Source organism: Embiotoca jacksoni, unplaced genomic scaffold, assembly GCF_022577435.1.
Source record: "Embiotoca jacksoni isolate LCO1_2020_lvr unplaced genomic scaffold, fEmbJac1.0.p SCAF_17, whole genome shotgun sequence".
In the NCBI taxonomy this organism is placed as follows: Eukaryota; Metazoa; Chordata; class Actinopteri; family Embiotocidae; genus Embiotoca; species Embiotoca jacksoni.
Window position 1 is genome coordinate 13,330,744 of NW_027185307.1, and position 24,205 is coordinate 13,354,948.

At 43.2% G+C, this 24,205-nt stretch overlaps 1 protein-coding gene across 6 annotated transcripts in view; it reads left to right on the forward strand.

Annotated features, from left to right (window-relative positions):
• atp8a2 (ATPase phospholipid transporting 8A2) overlaps positions 1-24,205 on the forward strand; it is a 49,319-nt gene that overhangs the window by 5,210 nt on the left and 19,904 nt on the right. For 2 of the 6 annotated variants that reach the window (XM_069151739.1, XM_069151742.1), the window contains 23 exons: positions 2,064-2,208; positions 4,982-5,081; positions 6,020-6,118; positions 6,248-6,293; positions 6,540-6,580; positions 8,688-8,761; positions 9,250-9,319; positions 9,549-9,676; positions 10,102-10,213; positions 10,624-10,792; positions 10,961-11,088; positions 11,181-11,258; positions 11,373-11,461; positions 11,737-11,781; positions 11,964-12,039; positions 12,165-12,353; positions 12,434-12,483; positions 12,578-12,647; positions 12,743-12,827; positions 13,356-13,495; positions 15,420-15,558; positions 16,220-16,284; positions 23,548-23,720. In XM_069151739.1, the coding sequence (XP_069007840.1) occupies positions 2,064-2,208; positions 4,982-5,081; positions 6,020-6,118; positions 6,248-6,293; positions 6,540-6,580; positions 8,688-8,761; positions 9,250-9,319; positions 9,549-9,676; positions 10,102-10,213; positions 10,624-10,792; positions 10,961-11,088; positions 11,181-11,258; positions 11,373-11,461; positions 11,737-11,781; positions 11,964-12,039; positions 12,165-12,353; positions 12,434-12,483; positions 12,578-12,647; positions 12,743-12,827; positions 13,356-13,495; positions 15,420-15,558; positions 16,220-16,284; positions 23,548-23,720 (2,311 nt within the window). Of the gene's footprint in view, positions 1-1,131; positions 1,384-2,030; positions 2,209-4,981; positions 5,082-6,019; positions 6,119-6,247; positions 6,294-6,539; positions 6,581-8,687; positions 8,762-9,249; positions 9,320-9,548; positions 9,677-10,101; positions 10,214-10,623; positions 10,793-10,960; positions 11,089-11,180; positions 11,259-11,372; positions 11,462-11,736; positions 11,782-11,963; positions 12,040-12,164; positions 12,354-12,433; positions 12,484-12,577; positions 12,648-12,742; positions 12,828-13,355; positions 13,496-15,419; positions 15,559-16,219; positions 16,285-23,547; positions 23,721-24,205 lie in introns of those variants that run through there. The other 4 variants (XM_069151743.1, XM_069151741.1, XM_069151738.1 and 1 more) reach the window with 4 other exon arrangements.

The window sequence follows — 24,205 nt, forward strand, 5'->3', positions numbered from 1 at the left end:
TTCCTTACAGCTATTATCTATCTTGGTTAACCCCAGACCGTTTGCCGTGTGGAGTGCTGAGCTGTGATTATGACTTATAGCTCTGTGTGGAGCAGAGATAATGGCCAGAGATAGGCTATTTATTATCAGTTTGCCTTGATAGACTTTGACCCTTGCTCTGTGCCTCATCGCAGTTACTTTGTGGTCTGGTGTGGAGTCGCACTTCACTCACGCGGGAGAGTTTTAAGCTCTTAACATGTTGAGCAGGTTTCTTTTGGAGAGGCACGAAAGTGGAAGTATTTGAACGGATAGAGTGTAAATATTAAAGAAACACCTCCACGAGAAACAAATTGTAATCGCTGTTTCCCGTAAACACACATGATGTATTGTCTCTTTTAATGGAAAACTGGAAGTCGGATGTGTCAACAGGGAGGATCGCACATCTATGCGCCTGACTGGCTTACTTCTGGGTAATGTTACAACATCTCATCCACGTTAAAGCAGCGAGCTGCAGTGGAAAATAACGATTCTAACCTAATTCTGTTATTGACGAGCGGAGAGCGACCCGTCTGTTGCGGGGATTGTAGCGCCGCACAAATAGAGTCTCAGGTGGAAATTCAATCTGCGGAGCCTTGCCAGTGCTTATTCTTTTTTCAATTATTTATGCAATTAGCTTGTTGTTGTTGTTTTCACTCACAGACAGAGGCACAATGCCGAGATCCTAGGAGAAGACTATCCCAAACACGATCCTGTAATAAAAATCTTAGGAGACATGCTTTGTGATGCACTGATCTCATTCCACATTTACAACTGAGCCCTGGAACATTTTAAGAGTTTTTGGGAATAATGACTTGCCTGCCTGTGGCTTAACAGAATACCAAATACATTATAAAGAATCTGTTTTGCAACAACAGACACCCATATTTGTCACACAAGCCAATGACAAATATGAAAAAAGTAGAAACCTGCAGGGAGTGACCAGATGCTGTTCCACAGGCACCACAGCGGAAGGGAAGCAACATTAAGTGATCTCCTGCTGGATGGCCTCACCGATGTCATTTGACCCATCTGTGGCTTACCACAAGACCTTACGGCGATATCAGGCTTCTGGCCCTTTAAAAGCAGAGCCCCGGCTTTGCCCCTCCGCAGCACCGAAGGAGCTCCATATGGCTTCCTCTCGTTGTCTGGGCGGGTAACGGGGAGCAACTCGATATCACAATTGGAGGGAGGAGGTCGTCCGAAACGCGCCGGATAAAGGCTTCCCGAGGCGGCAGGTGGCCAGATGACACGGCGGCAGAGTTTGGCGGTGCAGTATCTTTCACCGGAGCCGGGAGCTTCCTCTTTAGCCAAGCCGAAGGAGACGAGAGGAGGCACGGGCGTGCTGCTGCATCTGTCTTCGCCCAGGTTCGCCGTTGTTGTGCCAGCTGAGTAAACTGTGGCGTCCCGACCTGTTTGCATTTGCCCCACTGTCCCCCTTGCAGAACCACACTTAGTCTTCGTTACTATGCGCACTTGGTGATGAGAAAGGTGCAGCTCCTGGAGCTCATGCGGGGGTGAACGAGCGGAGATCACGACGCATTAAAATGGTTGGAGATGACAAAGCCAGGCGGGCGGGCAGGGAGTCTGCAGGAGGAGACGCGTGTTGCATCCTCTTCTGTCACTTCTTTTTTCGAGATCATTTGACAGTCGCGATGTGCTCCGGGTCTTCTCTGTGTTCCGTATGAACAAGTTGACGTGCAGATAAAACAGACAGACCCGGTGTGTTTGTTCGCCATTGTGCATCCCTCAGCACATCCATTATACGCGGGGGGTCCCGTGGGCGTCGCGAAACGCTCGTGTGTGCATTGACGGTACCTGAAAGACAAGGGCGGTGTTTATAACGGGAAACGTCATTGAATCGACCCCGCCGGCTTCAGCATACATCAGCATACAGTAGCCTCGAGTACTAATTGGTCGCCTTTTGAACTGTAAACCACGTCTCCCGTCTATGTTTCTGTCTTCCTCCCTCCCCCGTTTCTCTCTGTCTCCGTCTCTCGCTCGCACTCACTCAGCCTCGCCTCTCTCCCCTCAATCCAACGGTGCAGGACCTGCTTGCTCGACCGGCGGTTACCGCAAGGCAGATGATGAGATGTCCGGGACCACTTCCCAGGCGGAACCCGTAGACGCCACGGCGCGGACGGTGCTGCTCAACCGGCAACAGAATACCAAGTTCTGCGACAACCACGTCAGGTAGGTGTCCTTCTTCTAACTTTTGCTGTGACGCATGCTGCTGATTGGTCTGATATGCACTGATTTTTGAGTCCAGTTTGCTCTGACAGTGTAGCAAAGAGAGGGTGATGAAAACTAATTTAACTGCACATTTTTCTTAATTTGTAAAGAAAGCACTTGCAGATTTATAATAGAAATACAGCAGTCTCTCGTGTTTTCTGCTCCTTTTTTGATTATTTTGTGACTCATCTTGATCAGACCTACTTTAAAAGAAATTGTTTTTTTTCACTCAGGTCTACTTGTAGGTATTTGGTGTTTCGCTAAAGGACACTGCAACAGCGTAGATATTTGCTCACAGGGGCCACATTGTCGGGTTGAAGGACCGTGTGTGTCAAATAAACCTTGAACTGTTGAGACTTTGTTTAAATCCTAATATATGCTTTCCTCCTAAAATTCTGGCAGTCTTACCAGTTAAACTCTATTGACAAGGCCGTTTAATAACTCATCTATTAAGTGAGTATTTGCTGCTCTGTGGCGGTACCAAAGGGTCAGGCTAACATGCGTCACCGCCTGAAAGCCACTTGAGAATCTTGGTGTGTTTGGTTTAACATGACATTGTTGCTGAATCAATACGTCCACATGAATATTAAAGGATGCCAATAAGAGTAAAGTAACTACACTTACATGTGTTTACATAAACTATAGCAGCTCCTCGCCTGTTCGGTCAAAGGTCTGTCCTCCGTAGGTGTGATTCTTTGAGCCATGACCTTCTGTGATCTGAACAGCTTTGGCAAGGAGAAATTAACTACAAATCTGGGACCACACTTTTATCTTTTTTTTTTTTATATATGTATATTGTGCGTGTACCCCTGTGGTTCAGGAGTCGTCATCATCCGAGTGAATTTCCTGAGAGTATGTAATTGTCTGTCAAGGGCACAGCCAAACAGCATGTGCTGCAGTGAAGAATCTCATTTATCGTTACAGCTGTCATCGGCCTATCTCATGGGCTCAGCTGTGTCAGGCAACCATTATTAGAGTCAGATGCCAGTGTAATTTGTCTCGTAGTTTATCTTGTATCATTCCTATTTGTGCTCAGTAATTTGTTTGTGGCGCCAAAGGGAGCACCAGGCTCATGTTCTGTGAGTGGACGGCTTGCCATTAATCATGTGACATCCACCGGTCCTGCCATTATTTACAGGAGATTTGGTTTCATTTTTAAAAGGGCCTATTTCAGCCCTACAAATGAGATTCAGGTGGATACTCCCTGAATCATCAGATTGGACCATGTGTGGTATTCTGCTCATGCTGCATCCTGATTGGAGAAGCAGGAGCACTCTGGCTCGAGAGGCCTGCACTTATATGTTCCTGTAACTCTTTGGTTTGTGTTTTAAAGGTTCAATATCCTTAATTGATTTTTTTTCTGGGATGAAAGCCTTGTAGCTTTTTTCTGTATACTCAACTCACCTCTTCCCTATTTCCCAGATCCTCCCCTCCCATATTTTAATGTAGGCAGTTGTTCTTCTGCAACATGATGCAAAGTAACCTACTCATTGTTCCTAGAAATAGACACCTGCCTCTGTGCTTCCACTCCTCTCTTGAGTTTTGCCCCGTCTTTTTTGGGGGGCTTTTAATGTATGAAGAACGCTGTCTGTTTTTCATAAAAACCCGACAAAGCCACACAGCAGCGGGAGAGCATCACTCCCTGCAGCCAACAGCTGTTAACGCCACCAGCAAGTTGGACATCTATACTATGGAAAATAACAGCCAGATGCTTTGGACTTTTTTTTTTTTCTTCTTTTTTTTTGTCTGATACTGTGGAAACATGTGTGTTGGTGTTTGTGGAGTCCGGTGTCGCTTGTCTTTGATTAGATTAAAGCAACTTTATCTGCTGGATCACAGGTGTAGGATCACTAACTCCGAGGTATCCAGAGCATCAGGGTCAGGAATACTGTGTGTCTTGTGTGTGTGTCTTGTGTGGCACAGTCACAGCTGTTCCTCCTCCACTTTTTTTTCGTGTGATGTCCTGCTTTTTGTATCTCTGTGTCTGTGTGAGTACGGCAGATGGAAAAAGAGGTCGTGGGTTCATCCTTGGAGATTCTGAACTGTGTTAAAGGGCTGTGTTTTTGCCATTTGTTGCATGCACTCTATGCACTCACACACACACACACACACACACACACACACACACACACACACACACACACACACACACACACACACACACACAACATGCGCTGTCCACTGAAATAAAAGCCATTGCTGAAGCTCTTACACTTCAGTCCGGACACACAGGAAAAAAACAAAACAAGGCGGGCCTTGACTTGAAGGGTGACTTTTTATTTTTAGCTTCTCTAAAAGCTCTTACTGTAACTCCTGGCTCTAACAAGGCTAATCAATACAGCTGATTGACAGATAGGTTGAGGTTGCCAAGGTTTCTTGCACCTATTTTTGGGGGGTTTTGGGTGTAAATTTAGAGTGCAGGATGAAAGGTCTTGGTCTATTAATAGGTGTGACGTGTGTGCAGTATATAATGGCCTCTTTACCCTCCCCGAGCATAATCGAGTGTTTCTAATAGATTTTCAAGTGATGCTATATTAAAACCCAAATGTGGTTCTTTGTTATTCAACCTTTTAAGGTAACGCTGTTTAAGCACTTCAGGTTAAAAAGAAATCATTAGCGCACAATTTATGTATGAATTCTTCCTTTCGCTAATGCATTACCCTCTTCTTCCTCTATCTGTCTGAACATAAACAAGTTGTAAAGTCCTCTCTTCTCTCCCTGTTTTCCTCCGCAGTACCACCAAGTATGGGGTTCTCACCTTCCTGCCCCGGTTCCTGTACGAGCAGATCCGACGGGCTGCCAATGCTTTCTTCCTGTTCATCGCACTCATGCAGGTAAACCCCATGCACAACAACAGCTGCCAGCGCTGTTGGCTCAGTGTGCTGCTTGTTTGGTTTTGGTTTGGTTCTGTGGTCTACGCAGGCTTTAAATGATACAGCCAGGAAAGTCTGTTTAAAAACATTTTTGGGATTTGCACAGACCGAGCGGTTCCTGAAATACTCTATTATGGATTTTCAATAGGTTTTCTTAAGATGATAAAAGTTAAGATTTGGTACATTTTCTCAGAACATCTGAAGAAATAAGAATTCAAAATGTAATAAATATTATTGTAAATATGATCGATCATTATTGTATAAATGGGTCACTTTACAGGCATATACTAGCATTAATATAGTATTTATTAATTAATAATTCAGTAAATATTTTTAGTCCTCAGCTTTTAGCCCTTCTCTACATTAACAAAACTAGAATTACCGCCTTGTGGTTGTATGCCTCCACCAACCAGTCTAGGGGTAGTAACATTCATGGTTGTCCAGACTCGAGGTATTTCGGAAATATTGTGTTCGCGAGCATTGGACGGATCAGAGTCACAGTGACCTCTGACCTTTGGCCACAAAACGAATCAGTTCATCCTCGAGTCCAAGTGAATTTTTGTGCTAAATTTGAAGAATTCTCCTAAAAGTTGGGTGAACAACCATTAAAAAATGCAAATTTAACAAGAAATGTGATCGTAGAAAACACTCATGTGTCCCGCGCCGTAGTCGCCGCCCGAGTGGTTTGCAACACCGGCTTTTCCCTGAGTGACGGTAGAAGAGGAGGGCTTGTCTGGTTTTCTTGTTTCTTCCGTGAAACACGGCTGTTCTCAAAAAGCACAATGCTGCCTAATGCATAAACAGCTGATGTTTATCTTCGCCGTCACTGCGACGCTTCAAGGCGCTCAACACTTTATCTGCAGGGACGTCTAAGTGTTGCCTCTCTTGTGTCTCATCAGCAAATCCCTGATGTATCACCGACCGGTCGCTACACCACCCTGGTCCCGCTCATCTTCATCCTCACTGTGGCTGGCATCAAAGAGATCATAGAGGACTACGTGAGTACCACGGCGGCCTCTCAACACGTTCGGGGGGGGAGCTTCTGCTCATTCTCAAATATTTAGAGAGCGAGATAGAGAGAGAGAGAGAGAGAGAGCTGATAAATCTTTTCATCCGTCTCGTTACAGAAAAGACACAAAGCAGACAACACGGTCAACAAGAAGAAGACGACAGGTGTGTGCGTGCGCGTGTGCATGTGCGCTTGTTAATATGCATCCACTGTCCGTTCGGTTTTCCATGAGTGTGCCTGCGTCTATTTGCGTGGGCTTTATTTTCCTTTCATGGCTGTGTGAATGGCTGTTATCTGTCCGTCATTATAGTGCAGGGCACACTGCCCCAGACAAAAGTTTGGTTCCTATGAATACTGTATGAGAGCTGCTCTATAGGCTGACTGATGGCTGTGTTGTCCTTGTCTCTCAGTGCTGCGGAACGGAGCTTGGCAGACGGTTATCTGGAAACAGGTATCACTATCATCACATACTTGAACTCTGCTGCTCTCACTCGTCACTCCCGTGCTTTCTCTTTACCCCTCTCTCATCCTTACAATTCATTTAGTTGGCATGAATGAGGTCAAATAATATTGCAAGAAGTATTAAAAAAGAAGTATAGAAACATATTTCCTCTAACAAAACAGGAAACCGAAGTAAATATGCAAATAAAGGAGAAACAAGAAACATCTGCAGAAACAAGAGCAGTCACACAATAAGACAAACAGTAAAACTGTGTTTTAAGAGCAAATTAATGGTTTCCTACTGCTGGTATTTTTTCGGACATTCTGCTTTTCTGTCTCCATTTCACCCGTTGAGCACTCATCACATATTTCCTCCTGGTTTAGTCTCCAGGTTATTTATTTTTTTTGTGTCCTAATTTTTTGTGTCTAGAGTCTAGACTGTAGTCACTCAGTCTGTGTGGGGTCTGCTTCAGATCCTTGACAGCGAGAAGGCACTTGTCCAATTAGTGCTGATATTTCATGGCCATGTAAAAGGTTTATGTTGATTTAGTGCTTTATTCATTCAATATGTCAAACTTCCGACATCAAAATGTGACTATTTTTTTTCAGATCTGGGCTTCCTTTTGGTTGCACTCATTAACTGAATCCAGCTGTGTGCAGTTTTGCTCCAGCAGGTCACATCAAATCAAATTTGAGTCCTTGTTATCTGGGTGACAAGCGTGTATAGCAGGAATTAAGCCCCATTGTTGCATACGGTCATGACAGGTGAAGGAATTTGTTCCAGCTTCTCTTTGAACTAATTCATGTCTGTGTTGAAGAGAAGTGGGAACATGTAGTTTCCCTGAAAGGCTCCATTATTTTCTTAACCTTTTGCTGTAAGTTTTTAAATTCTGACTTTATCAAATATTTTGGCTTTGTTGTCATAAACTCTGCGCGGAGTGAGACATCTGTAATTTCTCTTGTTAACTGGAGTCAAAGGTAATTTTCAAGCCCATAAAACATGAAACGTTCACTTATGCCTCATACATGATTACTAATTACATGTTGTGGGTTCAGCAGAGTTAGTGCTTTGGCAGAGAGCCAGTTGGCCCTGTATAAGGTCCTAGAAGGAAGAGCTGTGTTGAGGAATTGATAATGCTGCAGTTAACATTCACCAGGATCCTGGTATTTCTTGGAGTCGAGTTTTTCTCCCCCTCGTGTGTGAGGGGAAAACAAGCGTCCCGCTGCTAATCACAGGGCGTCAGCTAACCTGAAGAAGTTTCAGTTTCAACCATACCTGATGTATTTTCACTCGCAGGGTGTACAGTGTTGGCTAAAAGCCTGCCATTGGTCCTATATTTTAGTCGACATCCTCCTCCTCGTCCTCGATGCGTCTGAAAATGATACATTTTATTAATTTTAGTGCCAGGGCTCGCCTCCTCACCTGTAAACGTTTCACCAAAACAAGTTCCCTGCGACACTATTTTTACGAGGGAGTCGCCGCTGTGTCTTGGTCTGGTGTTTTATCTTGTCTGTATACTGTGATAGTGATCTCAACATGCTTTCCCAGACCTCGGTTTTTATTATATATTTTTTAGTCTTTTGAATTAGATAATCCAGAGAATGTTTTTGGCCTCACAATTATTATTTTTTAACTTTATTATTAACTTTATAATTGTTTTTGTTCAAGCTTTCTCCCAGTTTTTGAAAAGTATCTTTCCACACGCTACTGTTTTGTAATTTTTTTTAAAATTGGCTGCAGCACCTTGAACCGAGTTGAACTGTGTAGAACTCATAAGAAATTTCTCTCATATCTCCATGCTTGTGATCTCCGTGTCTTTGGGTCTGTCTCTGTTGCAGCTTAATCAGAACAGTTTTAAGTGATGCAGTGCTGTGCTCACTGTCACAATATTTCAAGTCTTTCTCTCTCTCTCTGTTGGCTGCGTCCTTGCTGGTCACTAATGAACCTGCCTGTTGTTTCCTCTCTCTGTCCTCTTTTCTTACCCCCCCCCCCCCATTCCCTCCTACCCTTTGCCTTAACACCCCCCTTTTTCTTTGGTCCCATCTGTTTCACACCCCCCCCCCCCCCCCCCCCCCCCCCCCCCGATGCTGATGCACTGCTGCATCCTGGCCACAAGGTGGCAGTAGGAGACATAGTGAAGGTGACCAATGGGCAGCACCTTCCAGCTGACATGGTTATAGTGTCCTCCAGGTCAGACGTCTTTGTGTGTGTGTGTGTGTGTGTGTGTGTGTGTGTGTGTGTGTGCGTGCGCGCTCTCTGTGTGCCTTTGTGTGCGTTTGTCTCTTAATACGTCCCACATTAACGTTTTTATTGTTGCCACTAATGTTTGGCTAATAAAAATAATCTACTTACTTTGTTTTTGATTAATATTTTTGATATGAAATATGAAAATAATGATTAATTCCTACCTTGAATTACTGATGCCCAACTTATTGTCTTAAAATTGATAAAAGAGTCATACAAAGTCATTCAAAATAAAGGAAGCAAATGTTTGATAATGAATTTTTATGATTGTAAACAATTGTTTAAAAGTATTATTAATATTTCTTATTTTAAAGTAAACCCTTAATCAATTATTCAGTATTCAACCTAGTCACTGATATGTCTCTTTTCAGTTGATGAATGAACCCTTTGAAGCTTTACACTGTTTTGTTGTAACTCCGTCTTCCTCTTCACAGCGAGCCACAGGCCATGTGTTACACTGAGACCTCGAACCTGGATGGAGAAACCAACCTGAAGATCCGACAGGTATGAAGTCTCAGTTTGTTTTCTCAGTTCGTTGATTCTGCACGTGATCTGTGTGGAACTTCTTCCCTGATTGTGATTCATGTAGTTTTGGTTTTCTTTTTAGCTGCTTTCTATCAGTGGTTGACCTGTTTTGTATTTATGAACCTTGCTTTTCTACGACGTGCTAGGTTGAAGTGCTCCCTCAGTAATCCTTCCTTCACTCTTACTTGTCACGGTCATGTTCTTTCAGGGTCTCTCCCTCACAGCCACTTTTCAGACCCTTGAGGATTTGATGGCGCTGTCCGGTCGCTTGGAGTGCGAAGGCCCCAACAGACACCTGTATGACTTCACTGGCACACTGCGGCTGGAGAACCAGAAGTGAGACACTCGTGCAGTGTTTTTTCTCATCAGCCATTAATTAACAGTGGCGAAAGCACTGGCAGTGTTAACTTGTACAGTGCATCAATAGCATCTAGATAAGTTCTTTATGCATGACAGACGTGGTCAACAACTTATAGATAAAGAGTTTACTGTTATCATATCCAGCACAAAAGAGATTGAATTCCAAAATGAAATGGCAAAGTCCAGCGTTCATCTTTCTTAAAGTTATAAGCAACTACAGCACACTTGGCTGAGAGTCATCAGTTTCCAACGTCATCTGTTGAACCGAAACAGACGGAGACCGCTCTTAAACGTACTCTAGCATGCCAATAAACAGCCAGTCATTTTGTATCTGTGTGTTTTCTATATTTGATTAATATCAAATTAATAGTTTTCTGCTTGTCACCTCTCTTTTCCTTCAGTCCAGCTCCTCTGGGTCCAGACCAGGTGCTGCTGCGTGGTGCTCAGCTCAGGAACACACAGTGGGTTGTGGGGATCGTCGTCTACACCGGACACGACTCCAAACTGATGCAGGTGAATCCAGTGGGATGTCGGTAAACTGTGTGTGAGGCTTGAAATTTCCTGACTTCAAATGATACAAAGAAGAGGCAATTAGATTAAAATGTTATATTGTTTAGGAATTAAAATCTTCTTTATGACCCTTATTAGACAAGTTTAGAGATTTGAATTAACTGTGACACATTCATAACTGGGAGCACATCCAATCCGAGGAGAACTTCATCTTCAGTCCCTGTGTTTGGACTGTTTACACAATCTTCTGCTAAAAAAAGGACAAATATTTCTCATAGATTCATGTTAGTATGTGCATATGAAATATTAAAGTAGTAAAACTGAGGGTTTAAAGGGTCCTTCCCCCCCCCCCCAGAGACAACATTGTGACTCAATACATTTGTGTTTCTCACTCCATCCTGTCCACAACCCAGAACTCCACCAAGGCGCCGTTGAAGCGATCTAATGTGGAGCGGGTCACCAACATGCAGATCCTGGTCCTGTTTGGCATCCTGCTGGTCATGGCACTGGTCAGCTCTGTGGGCGCAGCCATCTGGAACAAAGAACACACAGAGGACGCCTGCTGGTACTTGTCCCGGGCCGGTGAGAACATGCAAAAATATACTACACCTAGCGACCAGTAGCCTCCTTATGGTAATGAAAATTGAAGGTAAATACACAATCAAAGGTCAGTAAATGAGGGAATTTTGTGTGTGTGTGTGTGTGTGTGTGTGTGTGTGTGTGTGTGTGTGTGTGTGTGTGTGACATCAGGTGACATCTCCACAAACTTTGCATACAACTTGCTGACGTTCATCATCCTGTACAATAACCTGATCCCCATCAGCTTGCTGGTCACTCTGGAGGTGGTTAAGTTCACACAGGCCCTCTTCATCAACTGGGTATGACACGTCTGGATTGTTTAATGCACGTTCTCATATTTTTTTTAACTATAAGTGGTGAAATATTCCTGATGGATTTGTTTTGTCCCCAGGATGTGGAGATGTACTACTCGGAGACAGACACACCAGCCATGGCTCGCACGTCTAATCTTAATGAGGAACTGGGCCAGGTCAGTTCTTCCCCCTCCTGATCATCAGAGGCTATAGAATGGAAAGCACCCACAATTACCATTACACGCACACTTTGTTAATACAAGGCTAATTAAACACACTGTCTTTTCCAGGTCAAGTATCTCTTTTCCGACAAGACGGGAACTCTGACCTGTAATGTCATGCACTTTAAGAAGTGTACCATTGCAGGAATTACATACGGGTCAGTTACATCTTTTCTCTACATTCATCTTTGCCTTTAGCTCGACTAGTAAAAGTGGCATCCCATAAAGAAAATTAGCTCGGAAGGCCACTAAATGCACTTTCGCAGTTTCGATCTATAACTGTTTTACTAATTCATGTTTCAGACTAACTTGATTAATATAGAATGAGCTGTTACTCAGTTGATTGAAGTAGTGCATGATCAAATGAACTAATCAACCCATCTACTGATTTTGACCGAATTCCTTTTGCAATCCGACCTTATTCATAATGCAGCCACTTCCCTGATCTTGACTGTGATCGTTCAATGGACGACTTCAGGTCAGTGACCGCTGTCTGTCTCAGCCGTCTTTCTCGTTCTAATAATCTTGTCTTTATTTTGGAGCTTTACATGTTTGTTTTGATCAGAACAATACCCAGAGAGTTTGTCCACTTTAGCCTGTATTTATATTTAAATGCCAACATTTTTTTTCCCCTCTATATGTATTTTTTTTGTCTCACAGCACTCTGCCTTCCAACAGCAACAACTCGACAGAGTTTGACGACCCAACCTTAATTCAAAACATTGAGAAGAACCACGTAGGTGTCTCAGAGGCTTTTCTCCGATATCTGTATTTAAAGCTAACTAACTGCCCAAAATCGACGAGAGGCTGCTCTTCTAAAAAAAAAAAAAAAAAAACACGTCCGCCCATTTGTGTGTTCAGCCCACATCACCTCAGATCTGCGAGTTTCTGACGATGATGGCCGTGTGCCACACGGTGGTCCCCGAGAGGGAGGAGAACCAGATCATCTACCAGGCCTCCTCGCCCGACGAAGGAGCGCTGGTCAAAGGAGCCAAAGGACTTGGCTTTGTCTTCACCGCTCGGACCCCTCATTCAGTCATCATTGAAGCTGTGAGTGCGTGTCTGCACATTTCCCTGGAATGACATCTGCTTTGTCAACAGGAGCTGACTATTTCTTCTGTGTATTTCAGAGAGGTAATGAGATGAGCTATGAGCTACTGAATGTGCTGGAGTTTTCCAGGTACTGCTCCCATTAAAGGTCTTCTCAGCCAGTAAATAAGTCTTCATGTAAAACTGTTGTGTGTTGAAACTGAACCCCACTGTTTCCTTTACAGTAATCGCAAACGCATGTCTGTGGTGGTGAGGACGCCCAGTGGGAAGCTACGGCTGTACTGCAAAGGAGCGGTATGTTTATCTCATTATCCGTATCATTCAGCACGGCAAAGGTCGTTACATACTTTTCATTTAATGCTGAATTTATTATTATTATTTCTTGGCAGGATAATGTTATTTTTGAACGTCTGACTGAGGCTTCACAGTACAAAGAATTAACGGTGGCTCATCTGGAACAGTTTGCTACTGAAGGTAAGAAGGATGAAAGAGAAAGGAAGGAGGAGGGGGATAACCATTGTTTCTTTGTGTTGATTTTCTTACTCAACCAGAGCTATTTTCTAGGTTCAGTTTTGTCAGTATTTGAAAGCTTTTTTTTTTTTAATCTATAAGAAACATAGAGGCATAGTTTTTGTTTTTCAAATTGAATGGCTCGTGAGTTAGTCTTGAACTACACGCCCTAAAAGACTTCCATCTACAAGCCCATGCAGAAGGTTACACTGAATATGTCCAGTAATACATCCAATCAGAACACCAGTACCTCTGACCTGCAGCCAATAGATGTTCAGAAATAAATAACAACTCAAAAACGTTACTCTGCATCACTTCCCAACTCTGGTTGACATTTATATCCCACCACAGCCACCTCTCCCGGGTTTTCTTTCCGCCTCAGCTTTACACTCAAAAAGCATTTAAAGTATTCAATCCCGCCTGAAAACTGCAGCACCTATTTCTGCTCTGACCACAATGTTTGAGCATCTCACCCTCCTTCCATCCTCTCAGGCCTGAGGACGCTGTGCTTCGCCTATGTGGACCTGGAGGATGAAGCCTATCAGGAGTGGTTGAAGGAATACAATCGTGTCAGCACCGTGCTCAAAGACCGCGCTCAGAAACTAGAGGAGTGTTACGAACTAATAGAAAAGGTAAACACCGCGTCTTTTTCATCTGTAGCGATGTGTATCGGTGGCTTGGTGAGAGCAAAGCGCTTGCACATATCTCCATTTTAAGAGTTAATCAGCCTCAGTAAGTAAGCCTACCTTTCCTGTGTCACTTCAGTGTGTGTGGGGGGGGGGGCGTAAGAAAATATCAATACAATTGAGTTTCAAGATATTATATTTTGTGATACTATACTGATTTTTAATTAATAGTTCACTTGCAAAGATTTCTGACAGACCGTAGTTCATTTTATGTTGCGTCTGTAAACCCCCAGATAGCAGTGTTGTGATCTGTCTTCGGCGATTTGACTTTTCCACTCCAACATAACAACACAAGCTGAGACACGAAGTAGTAAACTGTGATAGTTTTCTTTAAATTAGGTCTTATAAAATTGCAATATACTGCCTTGCTTACAGTACTGCAATATATTGAATCATAACCACTGTATTCACCACTCATCACATCGCCAGATTCTTTCCAAACACAGCCTTAACCCTTTCATGTATAGAGGTCACTACAGTGGACAGCTATTCAAATGTTGTTTTCTTGTATATGCATGGGTTTTGATGGCATATTTGCATATCAGCCTCGTATGGGATGATGCAATAGCGTTCACCGTCGGTGCTGATGTGGAACTATGCCATCAAAACCCATGCATATACAAGAAAACAGCTGTCCACTGTAGTGACCTCTATACATGAAAGTGAAAGGGTTCATTTTTATGGTATTCTTTGTACTATTGTCTAGATTTTTTTGTGTATGCTTGTGGGTATGTTGGTATCAATATTGTTTGATTTGCTGTAGTGTTTTGTAGTGTTTGTGTTTTTTTTAAGACTGAAAAGCTCTAGGTAAAATATTTAAAATGTAAAAAACAAAACAAGGAGCCACGTAATAAAAACATTTAACATCCCAGAGTTTGACAGGTAAACTCTCTGTGGTGGACAGGTTTATTTTGAATTAAGTTTCTTTTTGTAGCAAACATTAAATTGAAAAGACATATTGTCGGACTTGATGGAACAAACAGTATCCTCCTGATTCACTCACACATCCTGCAACACATACTGCTTCGTGGCCAGCAGGTGGCAGAGTGGCTCCATTTAGTCTCACTTAACCATTGTCCCATTTCATTACTCTTTAAATTACAATCACGGTTATATTTACCTTTCGAGGTGTGTGATTTTGTCTTTTATCATAATGTACAGACATACTGGTCTTTGCTCAGAGCATTGTGGAAACCTTGAATGGTCAGACAGCTGGCATTGTCTTGGTAGAAAGTAATCAAAGGGATATAGAGAGTTCAGCTGAGAGGATTTCCAGTAGAGAGCTGAACTGATAGGTGTGGAAACCCAAGGATTTATAGGAGAGAGTCGAGGTGAGAAAAGTAAGTGATGAGATGAAGAAAAAAAAAAAAAGAGGTAGCAGGAGAAGGAGAAGGAGGAGGAGGAGGAGAGCTCTGACTGGGAGACCACAAGGGTAATTACCTCCACCAGCCTGCCAAAAGCCCCATAAAACTGGAGTCAACAACACAGTAGTGCTAACTTGTGTGTCTGTCTGTGTGTTCGTCCAAGTGTGTCTAATGAGGGTACACATGCATTTAAATGTTGAACAAATTAAAGCAAGGGGGGGAGAAGTAATGGGTTACTTCTTGGCACGAAGAAACCGAGTCCAGAATGAGCCGCTATACCAACTGAACTGAACCCGCTGGCATCACGCTTATCCTCAAATTAGATATGGATGATGTTCTCCAGAGAGAAAGAGGCCTCACATACAGGCTGTGAATGCCTAGCTTAATTTGTAGCCTAAAATATCATTTCTTTTAACCTCATTTACTGTTTTGTGCAATGCTTTGTTCTTAAAATATTACTTAATGCCTTAAATGATTTCCATCACGCTCTTCTGTTCCACCAACAGAACTTAATGCTGCTGGGTGCCACAGCCATCGAGGACCGTCTCCAGGCTGGCGTGCCAGAGACCATTGCCACTCTGATGAGGGCTGACATCAAGATCTGGGTTCTCACTGGAGACAAGCAAGAGACTGCCATCAACATAGGTGAGAGGAAAGCATCTAAAGAACACTACATTATGCCAATCCTGTCAGAGAGTCGAAGTATATTAGTTACTGCGGCCTGTTGCGCAGCAGCGCAGGAAACTCTACGTATTGTGCAGTTAATTAAATAATGTCTGGAAGAATACCAGGCTTTATGTGGGCCGTGAAATGCCTGACATGCCTCATATCTCTAAATGTGGCAGTGGCCAGCGTAGACGTGCTGCAGGGACACGAGTGTGTTTGGAGTTTTGGCCGTTGTGGTGGAAGATTAAGGCAGAAGTCCAAGAAATAAAGGACAGGAGCAGACTCTTGTCGGATTGTTGGATGCCATGTAGAGTTTGTCTTCATAACTTCGATAATAGTCTACGTCTGAGGAAATTGATGATCTTCTCAATGGCCTAATTGTTTTTCACTCACTGCCTTTGCATTTCCTGAATTATGTTACCTGCCTGTTAGTTTGCTAAATGGTTAGCCTCTGTGGCTTGTAGCCACTGTCCACATTGCCTAGCATCAGTTTTTTTTTTTTTTAAGTCAAGTTAAAAATTCAAGTCACGTCAAGTAATCAAGTTTTTCACCTGTGTTTTGGGTGGTTTTGAGTACATCTAACCCCTTTCCCATCCCCCGTGTATACCCCCCCCCCCTCCTTCCACTATCTGTTACTCAGGTTACTCCTGTCGTCTGGTGACACACGGCATGTCCCTCATCATCGTCAACGAGGACTCCCTGGATGTAAGTAGACCGTTCTCATCTGTGGACAGTATGTATAGTGTTGGGACTCTTTGTACAGGTGGGAGGAGGTTAGGGGTCTTAAGCAGGTTACCGTGGGAACCAGGGTGTGGTCCGCAGCTAGATCGGTGGGTGGGGCTCTTTGTGTGCTCACAGGTGCAGGTAATTAAAGTCTCTGGTGTCCCCTTTGGAGAAAGGGATGAAAAGAGACAAGTCCTGAACTATCACTTCTTTCCCTCTCGTCCTGTCTCTTTCATACGGGCCTCTCGGTGTTCTCGCACTCTTTAACCAACCTATTTCTAGCAGCAGAATATACAGATCATGTGTGTTCAGTCAATTTATTTTCCCATTTGGAGTCAGATTAGATGTTATGTGTTGTTTGCATTCAGGTTTCATGTGTGAAAGCTTTATCTAAGTGGATTGATTGCTGTCATGGGGCTCTGTCTGTCCCGCTCTGTCATGTGTCTTTCACACAGTCACACACAGTCTCCCACACTCCCACATGTGTGATCACGCAAACACACATCCACACATGATCACAGTGTGTCCACTTTTACTGAGGTAGTTTCTTTGTGGGGTTGGATCTTATACGTTTTAGGCGTAAGCATTGTGTGCGTTTGTGTGTACATGGCTACGTGTGTGAGTGTTGTTGTGTAATTTTATTAGTGAACGGTAAGAGCAGCGTGATTCCTCTATATGGTAAACGGTTCATCAAAAGCCAGACAGCGTGCACAGCCACTTAGATGCTGAGTGAATTGAGTTGGACAGAGTGAACATTCAGTGTCAATGCAATAGGTGTACTTTTGACTGAGAATCGCCTATACAATTTGCACACCAAGGTGAAAGTCAACGCAGTTAGCACTGTAAGCAGATCAATCTTAATATGGTTTGGGAGATTTTTTTTTTTTTTACCGTCTGTCTGCTTTGTTGGAAAGCATACGGTTCAAGGTCTGGTCAATGTAGTCTGGCTCAGAAGACAAACGTCTTGATCGAACCGATAATCACATAAAGTTTGTTTTTCCTGTCATTTATATATATTTGAAATTTTTGTCTACGCACTTAAATTGCGGCCAAAGTAAATGTTGAGCCCATCTTCCCTGGAAAATGGCTTTACAGAGATTAAACATAGACCTTACAATAACAAAACCTACTTAGGTCTGAGTGTTATTAGCACTTATCAGAAAAGCCATAGATGATGTTGGCCATCACTGAGGGTGCTGATTGAAGAGACTGGCAGTAAAAACCAAAAATACTGCAATGAAAGTTGTGATTTGACGTTGTGACCTGATCAAGTAAACTTTTTTTTTTTTATTTATTTATTTTTTAAATCAGATATTTCAAACAAATCTTTGTATTGGTGAGAATTGAATGAAAGCAAATAACAATGAGAAGGAAATTTTAAAAAAAGCTAAAATAAAAGCTGGCTCTCTGATAATAATGTATAAATCCATTGGATATTTTTCTAAGAAAAACATTCACTGAGATTATCCCTAAAGTATGTGAAGTAGTTATAGGTTTTCCTAATGCCAAAGGCAGACAAAGACTTTCCATACAGTCCGCTACATTTACCGGCAACCTCAAACAACGTGGTATGGAATCCATCATTCAGATGGAAAGCCTGGCCTCGGTCCTCTGTGACGGAGACCATCCACCCTGCTGATGTATCCTTGAACAAGTTCTTCACCATCTCCAGGGCAGCTGCTCCGTAGCTGGTCCCGACTCTCCTGTGGAGAAGGCCGAGGACAGAAGGCAACATCTCATTTCGTAATGGAAACATGTTGGAATTGAAATGGCTCTCGTAAAGTTGTTGTACAAACACATTTGTGTTGGCTACGGGTCAGACATGTTGCTTACGAAGAGACAAACAAATTGTCACGACTGGAATTTTTCTACTTGACAAGGGCATTATCTACTGGATGCTTTATTGTTTGCGGTGTTTCCAGAACATGCACGCTTTAAAGTGGCTGGAGATGCAATGCTGCATACTCAAGACAGGATGACAGCCTTCTGTTGATACTGTTTATGGCTCCCATAAACATCTTTTTAATACCTCTGATCTAGATTTAAGTTCGGACGTGTTTGTAAGAGAAGAAACATTTGTGCGTGTGTGCGCGTGGTGTCGGTCATACTTATCTTTTAGGACAACTTCAGAGAGCTCTGATTATGACTGAAGATGGTGTGGCTTTCATCTAACATCGGTGTGACACTCACCGTATCGCACTTAAAATAACTCGCACCGGCTCAGCTTCTTCATGCTTGAAAGTGTAAGCTGCACGTGAGGGAGAGAAAACAGGAGCTTCTTATCAAACCCTCTCCTCAAGCTTGACCTCGTGCTCCCATTTTTGTACAAATTTCCCCTCCATCTTTCACACCCTCTCTCAGCTGTTCTCACCGTGAAGGCTGATCTGTGCCGTGGATCTTGCAGTTGCCGGCCGGGCAGCAGATGCCACCGCCTCCCTCCTTCCCAGATAAAAGGCCGCGTTAAAGTCCGCTCCGTGTCTCCTTCACACGACTCCCTCCACATCTGCCAGCACACTGTCTATGCACAGGAAGCGACCACACACTCTGTGACAGGAAAAGTGTGTGTGTGTGTGTGTGTGTGTGTGTGTGTGTGTGTGTGTGTGTGTGTGTGTGTGCGCTAGATGGGGAGTCGGGAACAGGCAACAAAATATGTGTGTTTATAAAGCAGGCGGAGTGTTTGTTGTACTTCATGTATGAGATAGACAATCTGGAAAGAGAGGAGGAGAAGAAGAAGAAGGGGGGAGATCTGGCTGAGCCATGTGAGGGCGATGAGTGAGTGGTAATGTGATCTCCTTTTGGTGCTCCTCCTCATCAAAACAAACCTCGTGAGCAATGCCTCCTGGGTAAACGGTTTGCGACCACTGAAGCTGTGACAGGCGCCATCTGTCACCTTCAGATCACATGCCACACACAGACTGACACAAATCTTTGCCCCGTCTTCTTCTGTTAAGTCAATACTGAAGGACCAATGAGAACATGAATGTAAAGTCTTACTTTTGTCTGTGAGTAACACACACACACACACACACACACCTCACACACCCAGGATGCAGCAGCACAATTTCACCATGATCAGCTTGATAGTTCTGCATCTACATTTCGTATAACTTTCCCACAATCCCCCGGTCCTCGTCACGCTGCCCGCAGAACAACTCTTAAACAAACACTGTCTGTCTTCTGCTCATTAATCATTTTTACACACACACACACACACACACACACACACACACACACACACACACACACACACACACAGATTTTGTAGTGCCTCAGTTTGCATGCTGTATTGTTCTGGCATTTACTTTTTTTTAAATTTTCTCATGGTTCTCTCTTTTCTTTTTCACGTCGGACCTCGTCACTGTTAAAAGTCCACATGTGTGCCTGCGTGTGTGTTTCTGGCTCAGGCAGCAGAGGATGTGGGTGTTTGCACAGATGCACAGTGTGATAATTAAACGGTATATTAAATCTCACTGGTGACAGAATCTGCACTGGAAAAATGAGCACGTCTTTCTCCGCCTTTGTTTCACTCCGCAGCTCACGCTCTGTCTTTCAGCCTTTCCCCACGTCTGCTTCACCCTCCCTGCCTTCTGTCTCCCCCCCCCATTCTTTGTACCTCCTCCTATTTATCTTGCTCAGTGCTTTTCTGTATCTTTTATATTTTGCCGTGTACATTCATCATGATGGCATAAGTAATTGCCCCGTCTTTGGAGTGGATGGCCTGCAATGGATCAACTTTTGGCTTTCCCCATACTCACTACATTCATTTCTATATATATATATATATATATTTATATACGCGTGTTTGTTTGTTTTTGTGCGTGTTATGGTGAAGTATGCAATGACAGAAGGGGACCTGTGGTATCTCAAACCGCCGCCATGCGCTGCCCATTTTGTGATCCAAATATAAACCTGATAAAATTCCATGCAGAAGGGCCTGTGAGTATGGTGTGAGTGTGTGTGAGAGAGAGAGTGTTCCCGCTTTTTTCAAAGCCAGAGCGTATGAAAAAATAAACATTTAGCTTGGAACTTAAAAATGCTTGCTAATGAGATCTGTCATATTGCAAGTGCTGCAATCAGAGAATCAAGCGTTCTTTCCTTCAAAGTCTGTAAAAGCAGCAGGTAATTTAGCGTGAGAAAGACAGAAAATACGCAGCAATGCAGTTTCCTTTCTCGGCTCATGTTTTTCCTCCTGAGAGAAAGTGTGAGCAGTTCAGGTTGGACCCTTGTGAGAATTTTTTTTTTCATGTAAAGATGCCGTTGTTTTGTCAGGAGGATGCAGTTTGGTTCGAACGTGCTGTTCTGCAAGCGGCCTGCCTTTTAGCTTTAAGAGATAACTAGCGTTTGCACCTTAGTTACCTTTTTAATCTGCTATATGTCTCTGCAGGATTAGCCCAGCTATTATCCCAGGTTGTCTTAACTGCTGCAAAAGCTCTGACTGGACCTGCTGTGACAAGACACAGTGCTGTATTAGGACCCGATATTTACACTTTTTTCATCCAATGATAGATATCAGATGCGGCTAGTAAATAATTGGTTAATATATTTATAGTAAACTCAAAGGGAAATGTAAAATTGGAGACTGCCTTCACACATTTGCTCATGTCATGTTGGAAGGAGCTTTGTAAAAGCAAACTCGATGCAGACATTTGTGTAAGACTTCAAAACTTCTGTCTTCTTACAGTTTATACAAGTTTACTTTGTGTTACACCGCAGAGGCTTTTTGCCCGCTCTGTGGCGAAGTGACGACAAGCAGGGAAAAGGTGCTGTCGCACTTGAAGCACATGTACACATACAAATACACAACCTCTGTGCGTTTACATGCCAACACGTACACGCACACACACATGCATGCACGTGTTTTACTCCTCTATAAAAACACATGTGCTACGCACACAAACACACACACACACACACACACACACACACACACACACACACATCCACCTTTGAGTTTCAGAACTCTGACAACCTGTAATCTCCTTTAATCCTTTCATTATGTTTTTGTTTTCCTTTCCCCTGTTTGGGGAAAAAGGTGAATGCAAACAGGAATTCCGGCATACAAAGAAAAACACAGCCTCAGGCTGAGAAAACAAGAGCAGCGAATTTTTGGGAAGAGGAGGGACACTTGTGTGCGGAGGGTACGCATGTGTGCATCGCTATTTGGCAAGAAGAAGAGAGGCTGCATTGTTCATTTGATTGTGTTTCATACGTGTGTGTGTGTGTGTGTGTGTGTGTGTGTGTGTGTGTGTGTGTGTGCGTGCACTTGCTGTGTTGTCTCTTGCACATGCTGATCGGTGGACAGAGGGGTCACCTCTCTGTGGGTCACTGCATTCTCTCAGTGGGTTATTGGCGGCCGTCTGACCTGTGAGAGAATGAACAGACTCTTAACGGCGCCAAATTTTTAAAGGTTTGTGCACTTTGGTGTCCAGAGTTTGGTCTTATGTTACTGCTTGCAAAGTCTTCAGTTGTACTGGCGAAGTTTCCACAAACAGTTCCTTTTTATTAGGTCATCTCATGCCATGTCATACCTAATTTATTGTGTCATTAACCTGAATTCCACATGTACAACTACAGAACTGTCCCCAGCTAGAGTTTGTGAGCTATTTGCTACGGTGTTGGAAAAACATTTAATGGATAAAACACTTGTGCTCCATCTGCTGAATGTTTGAGTGGTTGATTGGCTTTACCGTGAATCCACCTGGAGATCTCCTTCATGTGAATAAGTCTTGGTTTATATTAAGTCAGAGCTGGGACTGTTAAGCAGGTAGATAAGTCTCTATTGTCTTTGACAACAGCTAAATGAAAGATAAAAGGTAATACTTTTTATTCTTGTATACGTTTAATATACCCATCAGTCCACTAGAGGATACCCTGTCAGTGTCACGTTTTGATTCGCCTTGGTGGGAAGAATACACGCAGGTATGACCAGGGTCACAGAAGGAGGTCACCCAGGTCGAGTCCGTGACAAAACAACATGGATTTCTTTGAAGAAATCTTTTTCTTAACTGTACCAGGTAGTAGTCCTGCTTAGGCGAGACAAAGTGTGACACTGACCAAGTGTACAGTAGTGGACTAACATATGTATTAAACTCTTTGACCTGCTGTTTTACCATGTATATCATAATATCAGTCGCTGGAAATTAAGAATTCAGGTGTGTGTGTGTGTGTGTGTGTGTGTGGGAGAGGAGGGGGGAGCTTGTAGCGTGTCTGCTCCTCCACATGGAATTCATTACATCTCTGTGGGATGTTTATTTTCTCTATTAATCCCTGTTCCTCCATTATCAAGAGCTTCATCAAAACCGCCCCCAAACTACTGCCCTGCAGGCGAGCTGGCATGTACACAAACACAAACACAAACAAACACAAACAAACACACACAAACACACACAAACACACACCTAAACACGTGAATGATGCATTTTTACCCCGCCACAACATTAGCCCAGCTCATTTATCTTTCCTCCCCTTTCCTCCAGTTGAGCGTTTTATCATTCTCTCTTTTTGTCTCTTTTTCTCCCACTGTGATGTGTTGCTGCTTTTTTTTTTTTTTAAGATGTTACATTTAAATGCATAGTTGAAATGCCTTCCGGACCCTCACAGCATCAGCATGTCAACATGTGATGATGTCTTGAGCAACTGTTGCCTTTATACTAGCATTCTTAATTGTCGAGTGTACACGGAAGCAAATTGTTTCCCCCAGATGAAAGCTTACTGTGAAACCAGGAGCATATGTCTTCCACTTACCGCCAGTGGCTTCGACCTTTCAACAAATTGGTCTCTGTGTTTTGATGTTTTTGATTTGCATTTTCAACATTTTGCGAGGCCACAGCATCCCCACAAAAAAAACAAAAACATCAAACCTGAAAATGCGGCGAGTCCGAAGGTCTGCCGCCAGATTGCATAAGAAGACGAGTCATTTTCCGGGCCAGATTTACAGCTATGATTGGTCAGGTAGCAGATCGAGATTTAAGATTGTTGGCAATTAGTGGTGAGCCTCAGGGTTAGAGATTGTCACTATAAGCCAGCAGCATTTCCTGACGTATCCCTGTAAGAGCTGTGAGTATGTTGCCGACTTAAGACAATGGAAGAGAAGATGTCTGAGATAGAGGCGTGTCAGTGAAGCATGTTGATGATGTGTAAAACCAGTCTGGGAAGCACATCTATTCCTTTATTTTTTTTTTTTAAGAGAAAAAGATGTAATGAAAAATCCAAACCCTCCACTCTTGTGTTTTTGTCTTCTTGCAGGCGACTCGTGCCACGCTGACAGCTCACTGTTCATCTCTGGGAGAATCTCTGGGGAAAGAAAACGAGTTGGCGCTGATCATCGATGGCCAGACGCTGAAATACGCCCTGTCCTTCGAGCTCCGCCAGGCCTTCCTCGACTTGGCGCTGTCCTGCAAAGCTGTCATCTGCTGCCGGTATGGATCCTCTTTTATCATACACGCATACATAAGCAAACATTGGGTTTATTATAGGTTATCGACGTAGATCCGGCAAGCTTGGAAAAGTAAAAATTTCTCATTTCGTAAAGTATTTCAATGCTTTACGTTTTGGTTTTGAAATTTTCTGTTTTCAGCATGCTACAGAAAACAGTTTGAATATAAATTAATCAAAGCTTATCTGTGGTGCAGTTAAAGGAATAATTCAAAGTGAAAATGAAATACCAGTTTGTCTCTGATGAAGTTTCATTCTGTTGAAACACGATGGAAAAATATTATAAATCCCATGAAAGTTGAAAATCCCAATGAAAACACGCACACAAACTTTATAGGGAATGAGAGTGTGGACAACGTTTACATCTTGTGACCGGAAAAAAAATCCTGAAACGAATCAGTCTGCAAGAAGTCTAGACAAAGCTTGAAATTTGTATCCGTAAAGATCACAAGCACACTGTTTAAACAAC